The sequence below is a fragment of the Vigna radiata genome, chromosome 7 (genome assembly GCF_000741045.1).
Source record: "Vigna radiata var. radiata cultivar VC1973A chromosome 7, Vradiata_ver6, whole genome shotgun sequence".
NCBI lineage: Eukaryota > Viridiplantae > Streptophyta > Magnoliopsida > Fabales > Fabaceae > Vigna > Vigna radiata.
The window spans coordinates 584,413-606,504 of record NC_028357.1 but is presented as its reverse complement, the minus strand read 5'-3'; the positions used below and the strand labels follow the sequence as shown (position 1 = coordinate 606,504).

Here is a 22,092-nt window from a genome sequence, read left to right as displayed (position 1 = left end):
GTTTCTTCAAAACGCTAAATTGATGCTGGAAAAAGATGGAGAGATCCATGTGACTCACAAGAAGGATCCTCCCTTTAATAAGTGGAAAATTATTGATTTAGCAATGAAGTAAAAGTTGAAATTAATAAGAGAAGTACCATTTTCAATTATTTTTTAATTCAATTTAAAGGCTTTTTTGTAATTTAATGTATACATATTAGTAGTTATTCATTTTAGTAATAAACTTTGCAAGGTTAGAAAACAGATTTAAACTTGAATCAATAAACTTTTACTTTTTCCTAGGTAATTAAGAAAGGAAAAGTAAAGCACTAGATATGGAAAAGAAAGAGAGATGTACTAATAATAGAGCCTTGATGTTGGAGATACTATTCTCTCTTGAGAAGGATCTTTTCGATTATGGATACAAACAAAGTTCTATATAGAATGAGATATAAAAGATTGTTTGTAGAGATGAATTTATTATCTAATATAATAGGATGCTAAATATTAAATATTTATCTAAATGTGAAATTTTTAAATTTGAATAGTAATTAATTTATAAATCTGGAAAATATTTGTTTGAAAGATTTTTTAAAAACCAATTTAAATGAAATAGATATTGAATAAATATTATCAGATATAGAAGTAGGTGGTTTTACATCACAATTTGAGAAGTTAGGAATGGTAGTCGATTCTCGTTTTGATTTCAGGGGCAAACGTGTTAGGTGCTTAGGTTAGTGCAGTGAAAGAAAAATAGGATTTATAAGCAAAACAATATTAGAGGTCCATTGTTTACTTGTCGTCTTCTTAGATTCATTCATACATGGTAGAAATTTGGTAAATCTTGCACGATAAAGGATTTTACAACAAAAAAATGGACCTATTTCGATGTGACATAGTTGAGCTATTGGAATTGGACAAGATTCTTAATTTTCCAATAGTCAAACATAGGTGTAGAGAACTCTTGCGTATCCTCATAAATCCAAAGTCTACTCCTCGTACGAGTAACAGCAACATATAGTTGTTTCAGTTCTGAGCAGAAAACACTGTGATTTGAATCTTGATCTAAACATCCTCGAGAATCAAGTATTCGCTGTTCTTTCATATAGTCATATATCACCCTCCATCTCCTTTGCAGAGGTGAAGAGGAAAAGAAGTTGTACAGCAACACATCCTGAAATAACAAGAAACAAACCGTTAGAAAAACTTATCAACTATAACTCCAAGACCAACCAAACCAACCAAGTTCTATGCTGACACCAACCTCAAATTCAAGACCCTTGCACTCTAAAACGGTTAAAACAAGAGCTTCTTTTCCAGCAACTTGAAACACTTCTTTTCTTGCTAAATTATCTCTTACCAAAACTACCCTCTCGCCTCTACTTCGTCCAAAAGCTTTCATAAGTGAATCTGCATCATTTCTTGATCGAATCACAACTGGGATTTTCCCTTCTATCAAACCAGTCTCTTCTTTCAACAAGTCTATAGAATGAGGAAAGAAATGATGAAGAAGTTCAATGATACTTTGTGACAACTGCAAAACCTCAGCATTGGTGCAAAAGTTCTGACTCAGTACAAAAATATCTGAAATGCATCCTTTCCCCGTTCTTTTGTCATGATTCCAGCTCTCGGATTCTGAAACAAACTTTTTGAAAAATATGGATCTTACATCTTTGAATCTGAAATCTATTCCCCTCCCCACAGTCTGTGCTGTATCTCCACAGAAAACAAAACCTTCTTCTACATTCCTGCAAATATATCTAAATAAACCAATCTGAGCCATTGTCAGATCTTGCACCTCATCTATGTACACAAAATTCATTTTATCACCCTTGTATCTCTCACCCCTCAGTCTCCTGTGAAGATCAATCACTAAATCACCCAAATCAAAGTCACCATTTTTCATCTTCATCGTTTCATAGCTTTGAAATATATCATATATCATAATTCTTTTCTCTGTGCTATGGAAGTTCGGTTTTCAGATACATCACAGTATTCCTCCCTGCTTAACTTACCATGCTCGATCGTTCCTGTACCACCTTTTATGTGTGACATTATTTCAGTAAACACTATATAAGAATCTAGTTTTTTACGTAGCTGGACTTTGAAGTGCGGCCAATATAATGACTCAAACCTTTCATAATTCACNTCCTTCATCATTAGGGTTTCCAATGCATCCAACCTTGAACCAAGGTTCGCATTACAAAATCTATCAAAATAAGAATTTCCCATTGTCCCATCTAGCATGAACAAAAATTTACGAAACGTTATCACAAGCGGATATAAATCATAGGAAAGATCATCAAAGGAATCTGGTATATTCTCAAATTGTTTTCCAGTACTTTCAGCTACGAGGCCTACTTCCCCTAAGGACCTGTGTTGTGCATCAAAAAATCAAACTTTAGTAGCCATAATAAACAATTGGTTGTCAAAGGATATAGTATTATGACAGAATCTACATATACCTTTTCAAAAGGGAAACATGATGTTGGACCTTCTGGCATAGTCCACCACTCAATGTTACAAATAGTTGTCTTAAGACTGGTCTCTCAGTTCGAGTAGCAATATCCTTGGACTGTTCCTGATTTGCATTAATTCCAGATCCGTACCACTGTTGAACTCCCTTACGGTGCAATATCTCATTTTGAATAAGCTTAGTAATCAGAACAGTGGTTTTTCCTGTACCACTACGACCGAGTACAAATGTACTCTTTGAGAAGCGAATGATGTTTCGCTGCTCATCAGTTACCTCGTATGGAAGATCCACTTCTAAACTATCTTTGCCATGAAGCATATAATCTCTCGAGATGGAACAGTACTTCATCAACAACGTACACTCTTCAAGCTCAGCTTCACTTCTATCATTGCCATTTGCGTCTCCATCATTTGCATTATTATCAACATTCTTAAACTTTTGGATATTGGCTGAAAGTGGCCAATTCAATGGAAACTCCAAATCTCTGTTCGCAAGGAGAAAAGACCATTCTCCTTATCAGTTAATGCAATAAGAGCTTAAATGTTTTTACATTAATTAATGCAATTGAAAGCACTCACCGAAGGTTATTTGTTGCTTTCTTTTTGCACATCCTAATATATTCATCGGTGTATCTTTTGAAGACATTGTCAAGACGTTTAGCCAACTGTTCAATATCCTCTAAAGGCAATATGTTCCATATATTCAAAACCTGAATATACCTTGAACCTAATTTGACTATTTCTATTGAACAAATAACATAGTTAGTTTCAACCTTAAACTTTTTTAAAATATGATTTGAATTTTCACAACACAAATCCACATTATTCCATTTCGGCCTCCGTCCACTGGAAAGCCTCTCAATAAGGTTGATAACCCTATTCTTGCTCGCTTCAAACTTTATCCGTTTGAATGACCTCAGGAATCTGTCATTAAAATAAACCTGCATATACGTACATTGGCAGCAATGTTAAGAATAGCTCCAGCACATACATAGAGAATCAATGATTTATTTCAACTATACTTAATTTTAATCAGATATCAAATATCAAACATACTTCAGGAAATGCTTTTACTACATTATATGCTAGATGTTGTGCATTTAAATATTATTATGGAAATAAACATTGAAAAAGTTGCTGACAACTCATTACCGGTGCAACCCAAAGAAAAAAGTGAGAACTGTGAAAGTATCAAGGAACAATAGAAATTAATAAAAAAACAAGTCTAAAAATTAAGTCCAAGACTGTATACCTTCCACAATTTATTTCTGAAGAGGACACTATTTGTATCAAGCAAATCATCAAACTGATCTGCCTCTTTCTTGGAATCCAATATAGCTTTCGCCATTTCCTCGTCTTCTTCTGCATTAAAGAAGCACTTACGTTTCTTGGCATCAAGCACTATAGCATTCCAAACGTTTTCATTCTTTGTAATGGCCCATTCATTCCCCAAAATCCATAAGCAATGCCTGCAAGATATGAAACCAAATGCAGTTTTTCAGTTAATATGGTACCCTGAAAAAACAAATAAGACTGCAATAAATAGAAAAGTTAAGAGCAAAAGATGTACCTAGCTCTTGTAAGAGCAACATTAGTCCTCTGCGGAGAGGAAATGAACTCAAGAGATGCTCTACTGCTTGTTCTTACAGTTGATAACATAATAATATCCTTCTCCCCTCCTTGAAAACCATCAACAGACATCACTACAACATTAAATCCATCATCACTTTCATAAATCTTTCCGAGTTTCTCCTGAATTGCAGCGACTTGGCCAGCATAGGGAGTCACAATACCAATGCTTAATTCATGCTTTGAGATCATCCATGCTGCATCAAAGAAAAGCTACCCCTTTATTCAAATTCAGACATCATGGATTGTAAAGGCACTGCCTTTCTGTTTTCTGTTTCTGTCTACTTGAATTAGTTAATATACAAGTGAAAATAATAAAGTTAATCTTTTCACACTAAGGTGAATCAAATTATTAACTTCTGGTAATACTGCCAGGACAAGTAGAATTTTGTAGATAGAAATATAACGATTATATAAATCCTTTTATTTAGAATGAACTTCTTTCAAGTAAAGAAATGCAGACTATATATATCAGATGTTCTTCTGAAAGGACATGTTTTTGCATTGCCATCTAAGGTGTAGCACCGAAGACAGAAAGAATAATAAGAAAGCTAGAAAAAACTTAGGAATTACTGCTGAAGATATTAATAGAAGAACAAACCTTTGTGCAGATTTTTCAGTATTGTCATCACAACTGCGACCTCTGCTAAATTTTTGAAACTCCTTCCTTCATCATCAAACTGTTCTTTGCCTCCAACTACATTTATAAAAGAGTAAGGACCAAACATTGGCCCTGGGAGGTATTTCTTCCCAAAGTCATATCTTTCCACATTTGGTGCATCCTGGATTTTGTTGGAATAGAAATAAGAAATTGGGAAAGAACTTATTTGTGGGTGCATCCTATGTTGCACCTTAAGGAGAGACTTTGGGTAACCTAATGAACTCAATCTTTCAAATAAGCTCCTCCCAAAACCAGCTTGCTTAGAAACCTTGTACACAAAAATTCAGCACAAATGAAATTAGAAATAAATGAACATTTGGGAGGAAGAATTCTGTGATAGAAAAAATAATACATGTTTGATAGTGATTACATACATTACTTCTAACCATTGCTGGGAGTTGAAGCTCATCGCCAGCAAGAATGACATGTTTTATGCCTGGAAGTAAAAGAGGAATTATTGATTCACACTCTTTTAGCTGTGCAGCCTCATCTATCACCAAAATGTCAAATGGCTTCATGGTTGAAGAGCGCAACTTATGAGAACCAGAAGCTGTGGAAAATATCAACGAGGATGTTTGGTAACAAAACTGTCTGATTGATTCATAATTATAAGATTTTATCAGTCCGAACTCTTCAATTGAATCTACCACAGTGTTTAAAGCATTGAGACATTCAATTCGCTTCATGTACAGCTTGTATGCTGCACCATCAAATAAACAAGAATTCATCTCTGGTAAATTTTTGTAAGTGAATAGCTTTTCCAATTCTCTAGAAGGCAAATGACTTTGAAACAAGTAGCCCTGAAATGATTCAAGTGCCTCACTTAAACATACTAATTTCCGAACGTTATGTTTCAACAAACTCCCCCCCACATGCGTACACAAGATAGAAATGCAAGATTCAAGTAGCCCTTTTGCTGACTGGAACCTTTCTGTAAGAAAATCTAGAAATGATTTGAGGTTTCTCTTCTTACTTAACTCGATCTCAACAAATAAATGATAATCAGAAACACAATATTCAAGAAGATCAATCATTGATTTAATGCAAGATCTAAATCCAGTAGCAGAAGGGAACAAGGCTTTTGTCAGCTCTTGTACTCGATGATCAAAATATATATCCTCAACCTCGTCTCCAATTTTCAGCCTGTCCTTGTTTCCAAACAATAGCAATTCACTCATGGAACAGAACAAATCACCAGATTCCTTTCTATGTGCCTCTTTCATTGTATTTACTACACGTGTAGCAACTTCTTTGATGGCTACATTGGTGGAAGCACAAACAAGTACTCTATACTTCATTTTCCACAGTGCAAAAAGCAATGTGGCCAAAGTTCTTGTTTTTCCTGTGCCAGGAGGACCCCATATAAGTTTCGCGGCTGTTTTGTGATTGCAGCCGAGGCCAGAAAGACATGAAGAAATTGCCTCCTTTTGTGATATATTAAGCTCTGATAATAACACTTGATATGATCTTTCATCACTTAAAGCATTGGCCTGTGAGCTACAATTACTACATTCCTCATCCTGTTTTGCATCATCCATTCATCAGTTCTAGCACTAATTTCAAAATCAACAATCTTGAACATAACTACATTATCAGAATTGGAGAATAAACTCATGTTGTTTGGTGTGGTTAGTCTGGTCTAAAAATAGCAGTGTTCTGTTTAGAAACAACAAAATAGCAGAAAATATGCTTTCACCAAATCATGGATGGTAGCACCAGCCTACCATTTTACACTGAATAACATTTTAAGAAACAGAATTAAGAATATTCTTGAAAAGTCTCACATTCACTATAAAAATAAAATCAATTCTTAAAATCTACTTTTTAACAAATATAATAACATTACATAAAATTCAGATCTAAACATTTGTTAACGATTATTGAAACTTTTTCACCTTTTGTCCATAAAAGCTATACTGCCTTTCATGAGGAATAAAAATATATATTCTTCTTAATAAATGAATACTAACATAAATAGACTTCATATTTTTAAGAATAAAAACATAATGAAAGCAAAAAATTAAAATTCTTACCTCCTTGGTGCATAAGATCTGCTTGAGTATCTTAGAATTACCAGGCATATGAAGGGCAGCCCAAATTCGTTTATTGGGCATTATATTTGTCAGAAAAATGAGAAATAGAGGTATGTTCCTCCAATTTGTAGGGTCAAATTCTTTTGATGCCTCAACTTTTAACATGAAATCGCCATCATCCCCATCTTGAGTTGTCCTTACAGACACAAAACTCCACATCCTTCCAATCCTTTGGAGGTCTCTTATAGCTTCTGGTCTGTAATCAGATAATATTAAAACATCACCAGGCAATGTTTTGTATGGCTCTCCAGTAAACCTATTTTTCCAGCAATTAATTCTCAACTTATAAAAATTATTTTCTGCTGATTTTGCTTCCTTTATACCAATAACCTCTGCATAAGGAGCTTGGTGTATCATCTCCATACTTGAGCATAGTTGTGCTCGAGTTTCTTCCAACAAAGGGTACGTATAAGATCCAAGGTAATGATCTGTGGACTCAAACGTTTGTGCAATCTTCTCTACCTGAAAACCAAAGGACAATTAAAATCAAGCCATGCATAAATTAAAGAACCATGCAAAGTCACTTATTTGATCAAGTGAAAAAGTCACACCAACTAAAAAGAACAACATGTTGACGTAAGCAACACCAAGAAAAACAAGTTGAATGATTCTGAACATGAGATAGAACAGAATGCAGAAAGAATGACACCACTGACCTTGTTCCTGTAAAGATCTTCATCTAATATGTTTTCAATGGACCAAGAAAAAATCAAATTAGTGAAACCATAATCATCATTGTCCTTCTTCTTACGTGAAGGATCACCTTGCATCATGGAAAGTAATCTGCGAAACATATCTGTGAGACTTTGAAAGTTTAACTTCTCTTATAACTGCTAGAGGAAAATATCTGTGAGAGTGGAACAACGAAAGGTCTTTTGGCTTTGTCTACACTCTTCTTGGCTATAATCTTCTTGAAAGACACCATGTCTCTTCATATAACCAACCTCTCGATTCTTGATTTTATGTCAGACATTTTTTCTTCAGTAAAAGTAATCTGAGGGAACAACGGTTAAACTTCATTAACTTTTAAATGACAAGGAAAATAATTTTCAGTCCTTTATAATCGAAGCTATTTAGACTCTATCACTTAAATATATGTTTAATGAATAAACTTTAAAGAGAAAAGTAACTTTAAAGAACTCTTTTATTTATGACTTATGTTTTTAGTTTAGATTTAGAATGTTAAAATATGTGATTTTGGTTTAGTTTGGACTTTTTTTGACTTGTTAGAATTAAAAGAAAAAAAATTATATTTAAAATAAATAATTTTATAATTTTATTATAGGTAATTTTTTTTATTGTAGGTAGTTACATCAATTTATAAAAATAATTGTAAAATTTAAAGTATTAAATAATAACATTATTCGTACTAATAAACGTGAACTAGTAATGAAATGTATATATAAAAAATAATTATAAATTTGTTTAAAATACTATTTCTTTTTATTAAAAATTATAAATGATAAAGATTATGATTTTATGAGTAATTAATTAAAAATACACAAATAATACAACTTAAAATATATATAAATATATAATTTTGTAAACATCGTATTAAAAATATTATGTTACAGTTATTTTTAGAAACAAGAAGTTATGTAGTTATTTTGAAATAAAAAAATATTCAATTATTTGTTTTATTTAGCAAAAAAAAAATTATTTTTTACTTATTAAAGTAGAAAATTATCTAGACACCAAAATAAGTTGTGTATAAAATAAATTAGTGAAAATACACGAGCGTGTATCAAACTTTTTTATCGTGGTAACTAAAAATAAAAATTGATTTCTTATCATTAAAATGAAAAGTATTATTATATTTTAAAATAAATTTATTCATAGGAAGTAAGTAGAAATCATTTTTATGATTTTTATCAAATATAGTCTTTTATTATAAAAGTAGTCAATTGAGTTTCAAAAGAGTAATCATGATTCATAACATTTAAGGGATTAGAATAATAAAATAAAATATAAGGCTGATCAGGAATTCTGTACGATAAAAATGATAGTTATAAAATGGTTACGAAGAGTTTGTATTATATGGATAAAAATAATTATGACGGCTATGAAAACATGTATCATGTCCATTCATTTTTATAATAATAATAATAAATAAGAAAAAGTTATCCTATCATAATTATTACAATAAAAGATATCCTTATTAAAAATGTAAATATCTAGAAGAAAGGTGGTGGGTATAAATATCATATTAATTAAATTAAGAAAAAGATAAGTTATATATAAATGGGATATAACGACGTTGTTTAGAGTTTTTTTTATTATGAGTAGTGTCTTGGGATAAATTTAAATTTTAAAATTTTATTAATAATTCTGTTTAAATTTTATTTTATTAGTATTGGGTATAGTAACACTTAGTTTGATTTGATAGAAATAAAATAGAGGTAGGTAGTTATGACTTTCTGTTTATGTAGATACAATATTTTTTTAGGATAGATTAAGCAGATTTTATTTTTAAGATAGTTGATATTTTATTTTCAGTGTTTATTTTTATTTTTGTAATATTGTAAGTATCACGACTATTTAAAGTTGTTTAATTATCAATGAATAGTAGACTCAATTTTAGAAAAATATTTGAGTGTGTGTAACGTGAGATTTTCCCATCAGTGGTATCAAAGCTTTATGCTCTAAGTACCGAGAAAGAGAAAAAGAGAGAGACGAGAGAGAGTCAAAGAGAAAAAGTGATTGCTTTATTATTTTTGTGAGAGAGATGGCAAAGGTTGTCAATGGTATGAGTGTGCCACAATTGACGAGAAAAACCAATTATCATAATTGGTGCCTACATATGAAGGCGTTATTGAGATCCCAAGATGTTTGAGATATGGTGGAAGACGGGTACGTTGAACCTGATTTAGACGAACATCGGACGGTGGCACAGATAACCGCGTTAAAGAAATCACGTTCAAGACATGGGTCAGCATTGTACTTTCTCTACAATGCAGTAGATGAGTAGGGATTCGAAAACATATCAAATGCCAAATCAGCAAAGGAAACCTGGGAGATATTGGAGGTTACGTATAAAGGTGACAACCGCGTTAGACAAGTTTGAATACAAGCTCTTAGAGGAGAGTTTGAACAGTTGAAGATGGAGCCCAAAGAGCATATAACCGAGTACATAACTCGAGTGGAGAAGGTGGCCAACCAACTCAGCAGGAATGGAGAACAAATGCCATCTAGCCGGATTGTGGGAAAAATTTTGAGATCCCTTACAAAAGATTTCGAAAGTATCATGTAAACCATCGAAGAATCGAAGAACTTGTCGGTTCTCACAGTGGATGAACTTACTGAGTCATTAGAAGACCACGAACAAAGGAGAAGGAGTTGGGATGATCAGGTTGAACCCGACGATCAAGCATTACAGGTACAGTTTGACTCGAATAAATCTCATATTACTCAGAGCCGAGGCCCTGGCGGAAGAGGACGAGGAGGCCGAGGATGAAGTGGACATGACTGAGGTAATTTTGAGAATAATAGTGAAGAGCAAACCGGTCAACAGAATTGGTGTGACCGAGGACAAGGGAAAGGTCGAGGAGATCTTTTGGGGTTATGATAGTGGTTGCAAAATCGAGGTATACTCAGGCGAGGTAAAAAGGCAGCACTTTTGGCCTCAGTTTAAAAATTGAAGCAAAAAAGGTTAGGATTTTTCCTTGGTTCAAAAAAGTTGAAGTAGTAAACCAATAAAAGAAAATTTGGTTTATTGTCTCAGTTCTAGTTTCAACTGAGACCATAGACCATAAACCAATAAATCCTTTTTTACCTTGGTTTTTACCATAATCGTTATTTAAAGTTTTTTTTTTTTGTTTAAAAGAATGTTCAATCTATTTTTGTAAACATTATAGACCACATAAACCTAGAAACACAAAAATAGACTTACATATAAAAAGAAATATCCACAATCAAGAAATACAATCTTGCATATAACTATTTACTTGTGATTTTTGGTTTTGATAGCTATGATTATTATTTTTGATTGAATTTTTTTTACCACTCTTTGAAACTCCTATTTCAGGGGAAAAACTCCACAAGCCTTTATTTTGGGTGAATATGAAGTTTAAAAATTATTTGGATTGCAGATCTTCAAATGACCTTAACTTTCATTCTGGTTGACAGTTTTTACATTATCCCTTGATTCCAATTCCTATAGCTTTCTCAATAAACTATTCTCTTTTGTAGTGAACGTTAATCCCAATTTGTTTCCAATTTCCTAAAGCCTGCTTGCCTCTAATCTCGTATTTTTTAACCAATATAAATAAGGTTTTAAATTGCAATGTCAAATAATGAATTACTCAACGCTTGTATAACTAAGCTCTTTTGTTGTGCTTTTCTCCGATTCCACACTTGATTCTCTTTATCATTTTGTTGGTTTCATTGATCCAAAATTCCCTAGGCTTTTGGAATGAGTCTAGGTTCATTATTGATTATTTCACAAGCATCATTAGATTGGGTGGATTTTCTTTGTTGTGGTTATTTGTCTCTATGTGAGATTCCTAGCATCAAGTATGATTATAAATGTTAATTTGAGAATTATCTCCTAATGCCTAACAAATATTATAATGTATTTGTTTGACCACTATTTGAAACTCTTGTTTCGGGAAGAAAACCCTAGGAGTTCCTATTTTGGGTGAATATGAAGTTTAAAAATTATTTGGATTGTAGATCTTCAAATGATCCTAACTCTCACTCTAGTTTACAGTTTTCGCATTATTATATATCGATTCGGGGTAGAAAAAATTTCTGATATCATGGAAGCTTGCATAGCTAGCTATTCCTTCCAAGTTTTGTAAAAAACGTTGTTTTCAATTTTTCAGAAATTTATTTTATTTTTTTAACTTTGATTTTTTTTTAAAAAAAAAATAGTCAGACTTTGAATTTTGAACTGAAATATTTTGTAAGGGTTTTCCATGAGTTTTTGGTCCTTCAAAAAAAACTTCAGGTCATTTCGAGTTCGTTTGAGCATACTCTTAATTTTACCTATACTTATGTTTTGATGTATATGGTGAATAAAGAATAAACAACCAAACGAAAACATCAAAAACCTAAAACGAAACTAACCTTGGAGGTGAGTTTGGTGCTGAAACCAAGGTCACAAAGCGCATATCTTTTAAGCCCTTGGCAAGTGTACCAGACCGTTATCAAGTAATATATAAACGATAAGTCCGAGTATAGCCTTCCTCTCCATCAACAATCTTCTTTCCTGCACAACCACATAGTGTTCCTCATGCCTCCTACAAAGGAACCTAGGAGAATAGAATCTTGTCGGCCTCTCCGGCTCTTTCCTCTTGTTCCCTATAGTCTTCACTCTCCTTGACGATGACGACATCCCTACATCAAATAAAGTTCATAAAACCACAAAGATTCATCATTAGGAGTTAGTAAATCATCAATTATTTCCTAATTAAGCACTGTTAAATGCTTAAGCAAAGAACATGACCCCTCAGCGTCCCTGTATCAGAAAATCAAGCAATCACACAAAACTGACACCCACCGCTCAGCGTCAAATGGACCGCTCAGCGGCGGCGGCAAGGGTTTTTCAAAAACCCCTTCCTAAATGCCCTAATCTCCACTCTACCATAGATTTCTCAATTCCAGACCAAATTCATGCAGTTTAATCGGTTCAAAAGGTTTCTATTTCATCAAATCATGCATAGAAATCAAAAGCCCTAATTTCTCATTCCTACATATGTTCTTCATCAAATTTCAATTTAGAAACCCTAGGAATGAAATTGCATGACTTACTTGAGTGGAGATCCTCTAAATGCTTGAAAACTCTTTTCAATTGATGATGAATGCCTCCCAATGCAAAGCTCTCACCAAAAACCCCAAACTTTTGACAAGGGAATGGTTGGAAGATGAGATTTTTGTGAGTGGGTGAATGAAAAGTGAAGAAAACTCTTTGGAAAGCACTTGAAAGTGAAAGATAGATGCTAGGGTTTGTTCAGACTGCTTGGACGAAGTCCAGAGAAGAGATTTCAAAGTGCAAAAACCCCCCAAGACGTTGAGCTTTTAAAAAGCTCATGTTGGGTCTGTGCCGCCACCGCTCAGCGGTCTAATGGACCGCTCAACGGTGAGCGTTAAAAAATTTCTCTTCTCTTTTGATGGCCTTTGCGTGATCAAACCTGTAGCACTAGATTTCAACTTTCAATTTTATATATCCTTCCCCTCTCATATGCAACATTCAAATCATTCACTAGAACAAAGTTAAAAATAAGAAAATAATCATCTAGGTTGCCTCCCAGGTAGCGTTTGTTTAACGTCACGAGTCTGACCCAAACCTTTCTAGCACTCATCAATAAATGCAAATGTTACCATCACCCATCAGTGGGTGTACTTTCCTGGTATCCTTCAGTAGATACCTAAATCTTCTAGCATCCCTCAGTAGATGCTATCCCAGTGGCATTCATCAGTAAATGTTGTTAGTGACATCCATCAGTAAATGTCTAATCTTCTTAACATCCCTCAGTAGATGTCATCTCTGCCATCAGAAGCAGCATATAACCCCTCAGTAGGTGTTGATTCTCTTTGCTTGATATTCTTTTCTTTTTCTTCTTCCTGCTGAATTTCTTCAGAAAATTGAGAACACCAAGCACCTGTTTCCATATATCAATTATAGGAACTTTAATCTCCAATTTCTTGAAGATTTCAATAAAGCACTTAAACTTTTCTTTCCTATGATATTTCTTTTGATGAGGAGGGGGTTTTTCATATGATTTTTTCTTCTTTTCTCTCTTCCTCTTTTTCTTAATCTCCCCTCTCAACTTTCTCTTTTTTTCTTTTCTTATTTTCTTCTTTATTTTCACATATTTTTTCTTTTTTTCTTTTTTCTCAATCACTTCTTTTTCTCCCTCATCATCTTTATCTTCCTCAACCAACTTTTCTGTTTCTTCTTCCTTTAAATCTCTATTTATCTTTTCTTCCTCAATCTTCTCTTCCTTTTTCTCCAATTTTTTCTCCTCTATCTTTTCTTCATCAACAACCTTATCAATTTGTGTCTCCAAATTCCTAAAGGTAACTTCATAGCTCTTGGAATCGTACTTCTTCAAAAATTTGTCGAACTTTTCATTAAGGCTTTTGACTTGTTCCGTCAAATTAACTACCTGATGACATAGTTGTTGATCGTCCTCCCACGTTTCTATTGGTAAAGATAGTTGTTGCTGCCATAAACGTTGTTCAGCTTCCCCCAACGTTTCTTTTCACTAAGAGGATTATTTCTGCCAAAGACGTTGTTCGGATTCCCCCAACATTTCTCTTGGCAAAGAGGATTGTTGCCCAAATTGGCTTTGATACATGTTTGAATGAGGTTACCACCAGTGGTTGAAATCATTTTGGTAGAATTGAGTGCCCATATAATCAAATTCTTGTCTGTACTGCATCCTGCAAACATTAGGCACAAAACCCTAGAAAACATTTATAAGAACAATAATAAAAATAAACATAAATATCAAGTCAAATTTAATCAATTTACACTACTAGAAAAGTTAAACCACGAGTTCCCGGCAACAGCGCCAAAAACTTGTTAAGCCCCTGGCAAGTGTACCAGATCGTTATCAAGTAATATATAAACGGTAAGTCCGAGTATCGTTTTCCCAAGGGACTCTTAGACCTTATCTTTCATGTAAATTAATCTTATAAGACTTGAAACGAAATAGATTTGTAGTGTGAATGCAAAACAGAAAATAAACATGCAAATGCAAGTGAATCAATTGGCAAAGTAAAGATATGGATGAATGGGGTTGTTGGGGTTTAAAATTTCATCTTATCCACCCTCTTATATATACTTTTCTTATTTAATTCGCTTTATTATCTAATTGTCATGCAAACTTTCTTGGCCTACCCTAAACCCAATTCCTTGGCGAAAAGAGCCTACTATTAATTACTAGTTTACTATCTCTAGTCTCTCTAAGTAATTAATAATGCATTGAACACTGAAGCAAAATATAATTAATCGTCCTACCCCTATCTCTAGGCAATATTGCTTAATTAAGGAATTTCCTATTAGTTCATGACTTCCCCGTACGTTCCCGTATCGACAAAGGAAAATATCTTCTTACCGAATGAGTTAAACGATAAAAGCATTGAGCATAGATAAGAAACCCAACAATTGATAATATAAGCATATCCAAGCATATGAATAAAACAAGAATTTTGATATAAGAGAGTTTTAAAAGATTACATTGTTCCCCAACAAAAAAGGGTTTAGTTCACCATGGACATGGTGAAACTAGATGGAATTAAATGAAAAAATGGAAGAGTAAACCCTAGATTTGATAAAGTGGAGCCTAAGCATCAAAGAAATCTCCTTTAAGGAGTGTAGAACTGCTCTGGACGTCTCTGCCTGCCAAAAGATTACTCTAAGGGTCGCACTTGGGCTATTTATAAAGCATAAAAGTAACAGAATTTAAGCCCAGGCCCAACATTGCACCGCTCAACGCCTAAATTTGCCGCTCAGCGGTTTGCCTCTAATCGCAGGACCACTCAGCGGTGTATCTCACCGCTCATCGGTTTGCCTCTAATCGCACTAGACGCTCAGCGACACCGCTTGGGCGAGAAACAATGATTTCCCCTTCGAGTCTGGCGCTCAGCGCTGGAATTTGGTGTTGAGCGGTGGACTTGACTCTTTTTCTCTTCCTTTTTTCCTCTTTCCTTGAGTCTAAGTCCTCCCTACTTCACTTCCATCTTCAATTCTCATCAAAACCCTGCAAAACAATGCAAAAATAAGCATAATATCTCTAAAAACAGCTTTTGACTCTCAAGTGACTCAACTAAGTGTTTTACTTGATTATAAGCTCATTCTAAGCCATAAAGGGTGTATTTTTATATCAAATTTACACATAACAATAACGGTTTTTAGACAGTTATCACTATCCGAAGAGTACCTGTACACAAAACCAATTGGTTAAAACAAAAAAAAAATCATACTTAAGTACTTAATCAACATAAAATGAAAGAAATATTTAGGATGATGGTCGCGAAAATGGAAGACGAAGAAAGGAGAGCAGCGTGTTAGAGTAGAGAAAACGAAGAAATGTGGAAGAGACTTTGTTACTTCGTAAAATTTAACCCCAGAAAGACATGTTATTACCTCCATTATTTTATCAACCGAAGCAATAACGACACTATGACTCGGTTGTATTAAGAATCGCTACCTAAAGCCTCTAAAAAAAATTAAAAAATTAAAATTTTCGGTTATTTTATGCCTTGGTTTGTGGCATAATCGAAGCATAAGGACTCTATAGCCTCAGTTCTCTAAACAACTAAGGCCATAGACCTAGTTCAAAAATGAGTCAACTGAAAAGTCAAATTTTGTAGTGGGATTTGACCTCATTTATTTATAGAACCGAAGCCATAAACACCTTTAGGGTTCAATTCTTTTTTAACCGAAGCATATAATTTTGTGTTAATTGCAGAAATGTGATCACACTATTTTATGCTTCGGTTGAATCGAAATTAATACCAAATATGTGAGTTAATATCCATATTTTTTACTAGTGTTTCACCCAGTAATCAATTATCCCAGTAGCTTTGGCCAATCTTAAACGCTATAAGTAAACATTCTAACTATTTAAATTCGAAGTATGAATAGTCCTTCTTGTTTGTTATGTAGTCTCTCTTTCTTTGTGCAAATCCTATCAAGGACAAAGTACTTTATTCAAAGTTATGTGCTGATTCATAAAGACATTAAAAGATATGAAGACATAATAGGAAGGTTTCCTCGCTGCTTTCTATATGACCATCCGTACAACAACACAATTTTCTCTAGAAAAGTACAGTAACATCTGATAGTGTACAAAAAGGATACAAAACCTCTATCAAAGTCAATGCTCCATTGTAACAAATCTTTTTTGAAGTTCTCTATAAATTGAAGACTGCTTGAAAAAGAGAAGAGAAATTAATTGTACATACGCTGCTGAAATACTCTCTCTTTGATTCTACATCGTCTAACTTTGAGAATACATTTTTGTAACAAGTATTTCGTATCTATATTGTTTTGATCATATCCTGTATTTCATATTTATATTGTTCTGATCATGTCCCGTCTAAGAGAGTTATTCATCTGTACTTGTTTTAAAAACATTCATTTGTTTTTGGATAATTAGGAGTTATTCAAAACACTTGGTTTGTTTAACTTATAGAGGGAGATAAACGATACATAAAATGAGCTTTTGTCTCTTCTCTCTGTCTATCGAGAAAGAGTTTCACTGAGGAGATACAACACCAATAAGATTGAAGCCCAACCACATAAAGGATTGACACAGGCCTCTACCCAAAACCTTAAGACAATGAGTTAATGGATCTTTAACCTCATATGATACTCTACTTTCTCATTTCTACCCAATGTGGGGCTTAGACTCACACTAGAAATCCTAACATATTTAAGTTATTTCAATGTTTTCTTATGTCATATAGGCTCATTCCTATTAAAAATGTAAATATCCTAATGCACTAATTTAAAACATGTCAAACATAAACCATTTATTTAATCATCTATTTTTCCTAATCTCATCTCTTTATAAAAATTTCACTCCAATTACTTAATTCAACATAAAGAAAAAAAACTCAAAAAAGCAACTCAAAAATCATCGCATCAAACTTAAACCACATCATAAATAATCACAAATATTTAGCACAACCTTATTATCATTAGAATAAATCAAATCATGTATTGCAACATGAATAAATAAGAAACATCTAAAAACAAAAACCAAACAATCAAACAAAATCCAAAGATTCCCATCACATACATTTAATTGTTATCAAAACCTTAAAACAATTATATTTTAGAATTTTTAAGCTTCTCTTATCTCAAGGCAATTTATTATCAAAAATATATCTAAGCTTGAAAAATGGGGCTACCCTAAATTAATGACGTATATAAGTATCTAAACAAAAACAAAATTCAGTACATAATAAGGATTACTATTCTCAACTGTCCTTATTAAGATTAATGACTAAAACATTACAAAAAAAATTAATAAAATAAATAAAAATTACTTTATTTTAAAAATTGATGGATTCAAAATATTCCTTTTTACTCTATCTGTGTGATTAATTTCTAAAATAGACGTGATTAGCGAAAGAAAAAGCTATGGCGGTGCAAACGAAAGGTATGAGAGGGATATGAAGCTTTTATCTTTTCTTTCTTATTCTTATCACTACATACTATTAGTATACTATATTATTATATACTATTATATTATTAAAACTTTAACTATGTTACAAAGTCATTGATATATATATATATATATATATATATATATATATATATATTATTCTCCCTTACCATATTTTATAAAGAACTGTGCATCTTTTAACGAAACAAAAAAGTATTAGATTTTATAGAATTCTCATTGTGAACAATCATTCACTTTGTATTGTTCAGGACTCTATTAAACCATGAATGAAGGATGGTGGAGAATATTTAGATTAAATCGAAATCGTCTACTAAAAAACTATAAACCGTGTATTAAAAAGATTAAAAGAAAAAAAGTATCTTTTATCCAGCTAAATTTAGGGTATCTACCCTAAAGCTGGGCAATGGTTTAATAGCAACAATTAATATATGTACAGAAAAGGAAATGTACGAAGAATGGTGAACCATGTTTTCTGCCCTACTTTTACTCTTGTGAGAGTTATTGAAGACATATCTATAGCTTCAAATACCTCATTTCCATTGAACCCTCTTTGTAGAAGGGACATTTTAACATTGCTCTAAAACTCCTAACTCAACACACCATTGACATGAAAGTTCCCACCCTCCTTACTAGGGCATAGACATCTCCAAAAGGTCTTAGAAGCAAACAATTTCTTGAAAATCCCTATTCCAAGAGTCAAGTTCACAGCTTGAATCACCCATGGAAGGAAGGGAGGTAAGCTTGTCAATGAATATTGTGCTGGGAGGCTAGAACTTCTTTTTCAAAAAATTTAAAGTATTACTCCATATATATTTTTTTATTAGCCATTTGAAATTAATGGTTTTTATAACAATAAATGGTTAATGGAACAAATACCATTTACTTTTGTGTATAAAAATGCATGCACGATATATAATTTCATTTCAAGTGGAAAACTTCTACTCCTTCCTTCCTTCTCTTTTTACTATCCAATTTTTAGAAGATTTTATTTATTCAAAGATCAGTATAATTATTATTTTAATAATTGTGTTCTCACTTTTCATTTAATCTCTAAATAATTTTCATTTATGTATTATTAAAATAGAAATAATATACACACTCATGAAAATATCAGAATATATATATAAAGGGTTTGCTTTGTTTGGAAAAGAAAATTGATGGATAGAAATTTCTACAATTTTCATGTTCCAATCTTCGTCTTTTCATGCTTTATAGCATTTTTATTGACAGTATCTTTGGACAGATAGGAAAAGTGAAATGTATCATATAGTTTGTGAATATAACACAAGTTGTACTCTTAATTAACTAAAAAAAAATACATATTTGACTTTTGTTGAACTTTTTCATTATTGGTATAATATTTTTATTTCAGAAAATTAAAATATTTATACGGGCTTTATGAATTTATATTTTCAATATGATAAAGACAATTGCTAATGTAGAAAATGGCATACTATTTCATCAAATGTTGATATAATGCATTGTATCACTAATGTGTATTAGCAATGAATGCTTAAGTTAATGTCATTTTTACTTTAAAATTAATATTTTCAAGGGTTCTACTGTACTTCCTTTTAATTTTATGTCTCTACATCATACCATTACATTACTAATTACTAATAGTGGTAATTTTTCTTTTTATTTTAATTTCACTAAATGTCTAACCAAACTTTCTCTCCATGCAGCAAGGTTCCCTCTCAGTACGCATGATCTTATCACCATGTTGTCGAGTATCATAGAAAATAAACAAACTCAAAACATGGGAATGTTTCCCATTAAAACTTGGTCAATAAACATTTTAGAATGAAAAATGAATCCCATTTTAGGTTTTTTTATTCTTGTTCAACCAAATTACATAAACTTCCAGCAATAATATTAATTAAGGAGCATACGTTACCTTCTTATTATGTCTTGAACTTGTGTTGGTTGATGTGTATTGATTAATTAAGGGGGCATAAACCAATACAAGGCCATGATGATTGAACCTTATTAGCTTACACATAAATTTAAATTTTAAGCAACTAATAATAAAGCTTTCTCACATTAACTTATATAATCCACTAATTTTATAGTTGTAGAAGTCGATTATTCATTTTCTTATAAACGTTTATAGATAAATAAATCTATATATGTTAGAGTTTGATAGAAACCTTGAACTTGTATTGGTTAATATGCATTGATGAGGGGGTATTAACCAATATAATTCAAAGGGATTCAATAGCTTTATTTTATTTCTAATATTATATATATATATATATATATATATATATATATATATATATATATATATATATATATATATATATATATATATATATTATATGTATGTATATATATGTATATGCATTTTTAAAAAGTGAGAAAGAAAGTTACTAAAATGATCTTATTTTTCATTATTTGAATGTATGCAGAGAAAACCTACAAAGATGTCTGTGCCTCAATTTGGAGGGTGGGAACATAAGGCAGCAGGAGTGCCCACTGATTATTCAATGGTGTTCAGTCAAGCTAGGGCAAACAGAAAGACTCAGAAAACTGAATTAACTGAAGTCAAACGTTTAAGCCTTGGAAATGAAAGGGATAACCTAAATGGCAACCATCGTCATGGAAATGTCCATGGTCATACACATGGTCATACACATACACATGAACATGGGCATGCACATGGACCTGGACCTAGTCATAGGCATGATAAGGAAGATCCACCTTTCACAGTGAGTCCTTAATCCTTGGTTACTTTACTATTAAAGTTAGTTTATCATTTAGGTTTATTATTATACTCTTTGATATTTTCTTCTTAAAAATTCTACTTTCCAATCTATGTTTTTTTTTTCTCTTTTTTTACAAATATTACACCTATTTTGATCCATGCCCCCCTTAATCAATGCACATGGATCAATAATAGGGTGTAGTGTTTTCAAAACTAACAAATGCAAAATAGTTTTCCCTTTTCTCTATATTATAATCTCAGAAAAAATCCCTTGACCCCAATATTATATAGCTTATGGACACTACAATAAATTACAAACCATAAATATAGAAATAAAAGGTGAAGAAAACGAAATGAAGAAAGATGTGTATAAGTTAAGGCATAATGTTTAAAGGTAACAAAACAAACTATAGTATGATTACCTCACTAAAAAAATGTCAAGTCCTATTAACTTCTACCAAAACAGGCTAGAAGTCATTGCTACATTAGGGTGGATTAAAAAGCTACAAAAATGAGAGAAAAAAAAGACAAAATATTCAAATTTTTGCTTTGAAAAATTAACTTAAATTTAAAAATTTAGATACAAAAAATGTAGCATATTTAAATATGGATTAAGTATGTTTTTAGTCCGTAAACTTATACACAAAATTGGAATTCTTTCCTATCTCAAACTTTGATAAATTTTAGTTTCTAAACTTTAAAAGTAAATGGATACTATTCTTTTAACCTAACACCGTTAACCTTTTATGTTGAATGATGTTTCAGATTTATATTTAAGTTGTTTACACTATTTAATATATTTTAACTCTAATTTCAACTTGAAACACCATTTAATACAAAAAAAAAAATTAACTTTGTGTTAAAAAGACTATATTCATTAATTTTTAAAGTTTGGAGTCTAATAAAATATATCAAATTTGAGACAATAACAAATTAAAATTTCACGTATAAGTTTAGGGATTAAAAAATATACTTAATCCTTTAAATATTTATTGAGAAAAAATATTCAAGAAAAAAACTATAGATCAATACTTAAGAAAAGAAAAGAGTAATAACAAAGTTATGAAGAAGAAGACTTTCTTGTTGCTAACAAACTCATAACCTATAAAATTTAAAATTCTAATATAACAAGTTATCAATCCTATAATTCGCTATCCTATCAACACAAGAGTTGCACACAAATAATGAAAGATCATGACATAAATATAAACACTTTATCTACCTAGTTAGATGTTAAGGCACAAAACTTGTTCATTTCACTTTTCTGTCGGGAAAATAAATTCAAAATCTGTTGGTAAAGTCGTCGGTAATGAAAATTTACCAACAGATACAGTTCCGTCGGTAATATTAATAATTTTTGTAATTACCTTGACTATTCCAAAAGAGATCACTATAAGAGATAAT

At 32.0% G+C, this 22,092-nt stretch overlaps 1 protein-coding gene and 1 pseudogene across 1 annotated transcript; one reads left to right on the top strand and one right to left on the bottom strand.

Annotated features, from left to right (window-relative positions):
* Positions 1 to 859: 859 nt before the first annotated feature.
* LOC106765904 lies at positions 860 to 7,610 on the bottom strand (annotated as a pseudogene).
* Positions 7,611 to 18,570: 10,960 nt separating this feature from the next.
* On the top strand, positions 18,571 to 20,704 carry LOC111242110 (probable zinc transporter protein DDB_G0269332). Its single transcript, XM_022784418.1, has 2 exons — positions 18,571 to 18,716; positions 20,393 to 20,704. The coding sequence occupies exons 1-2, from the start codon at positions 18,702 to 18,704 to the stop codon at positions 20,702 to 20,704; spliced, it is 327 nt and encodes a 108-aa protein (XP_022640139.1). The 5' UTR covers positions 18,571 to 18,701.
* The last annotated feature ends 1,388 nt before the right edge of the window (positions 20,705 to 22,092 follow it).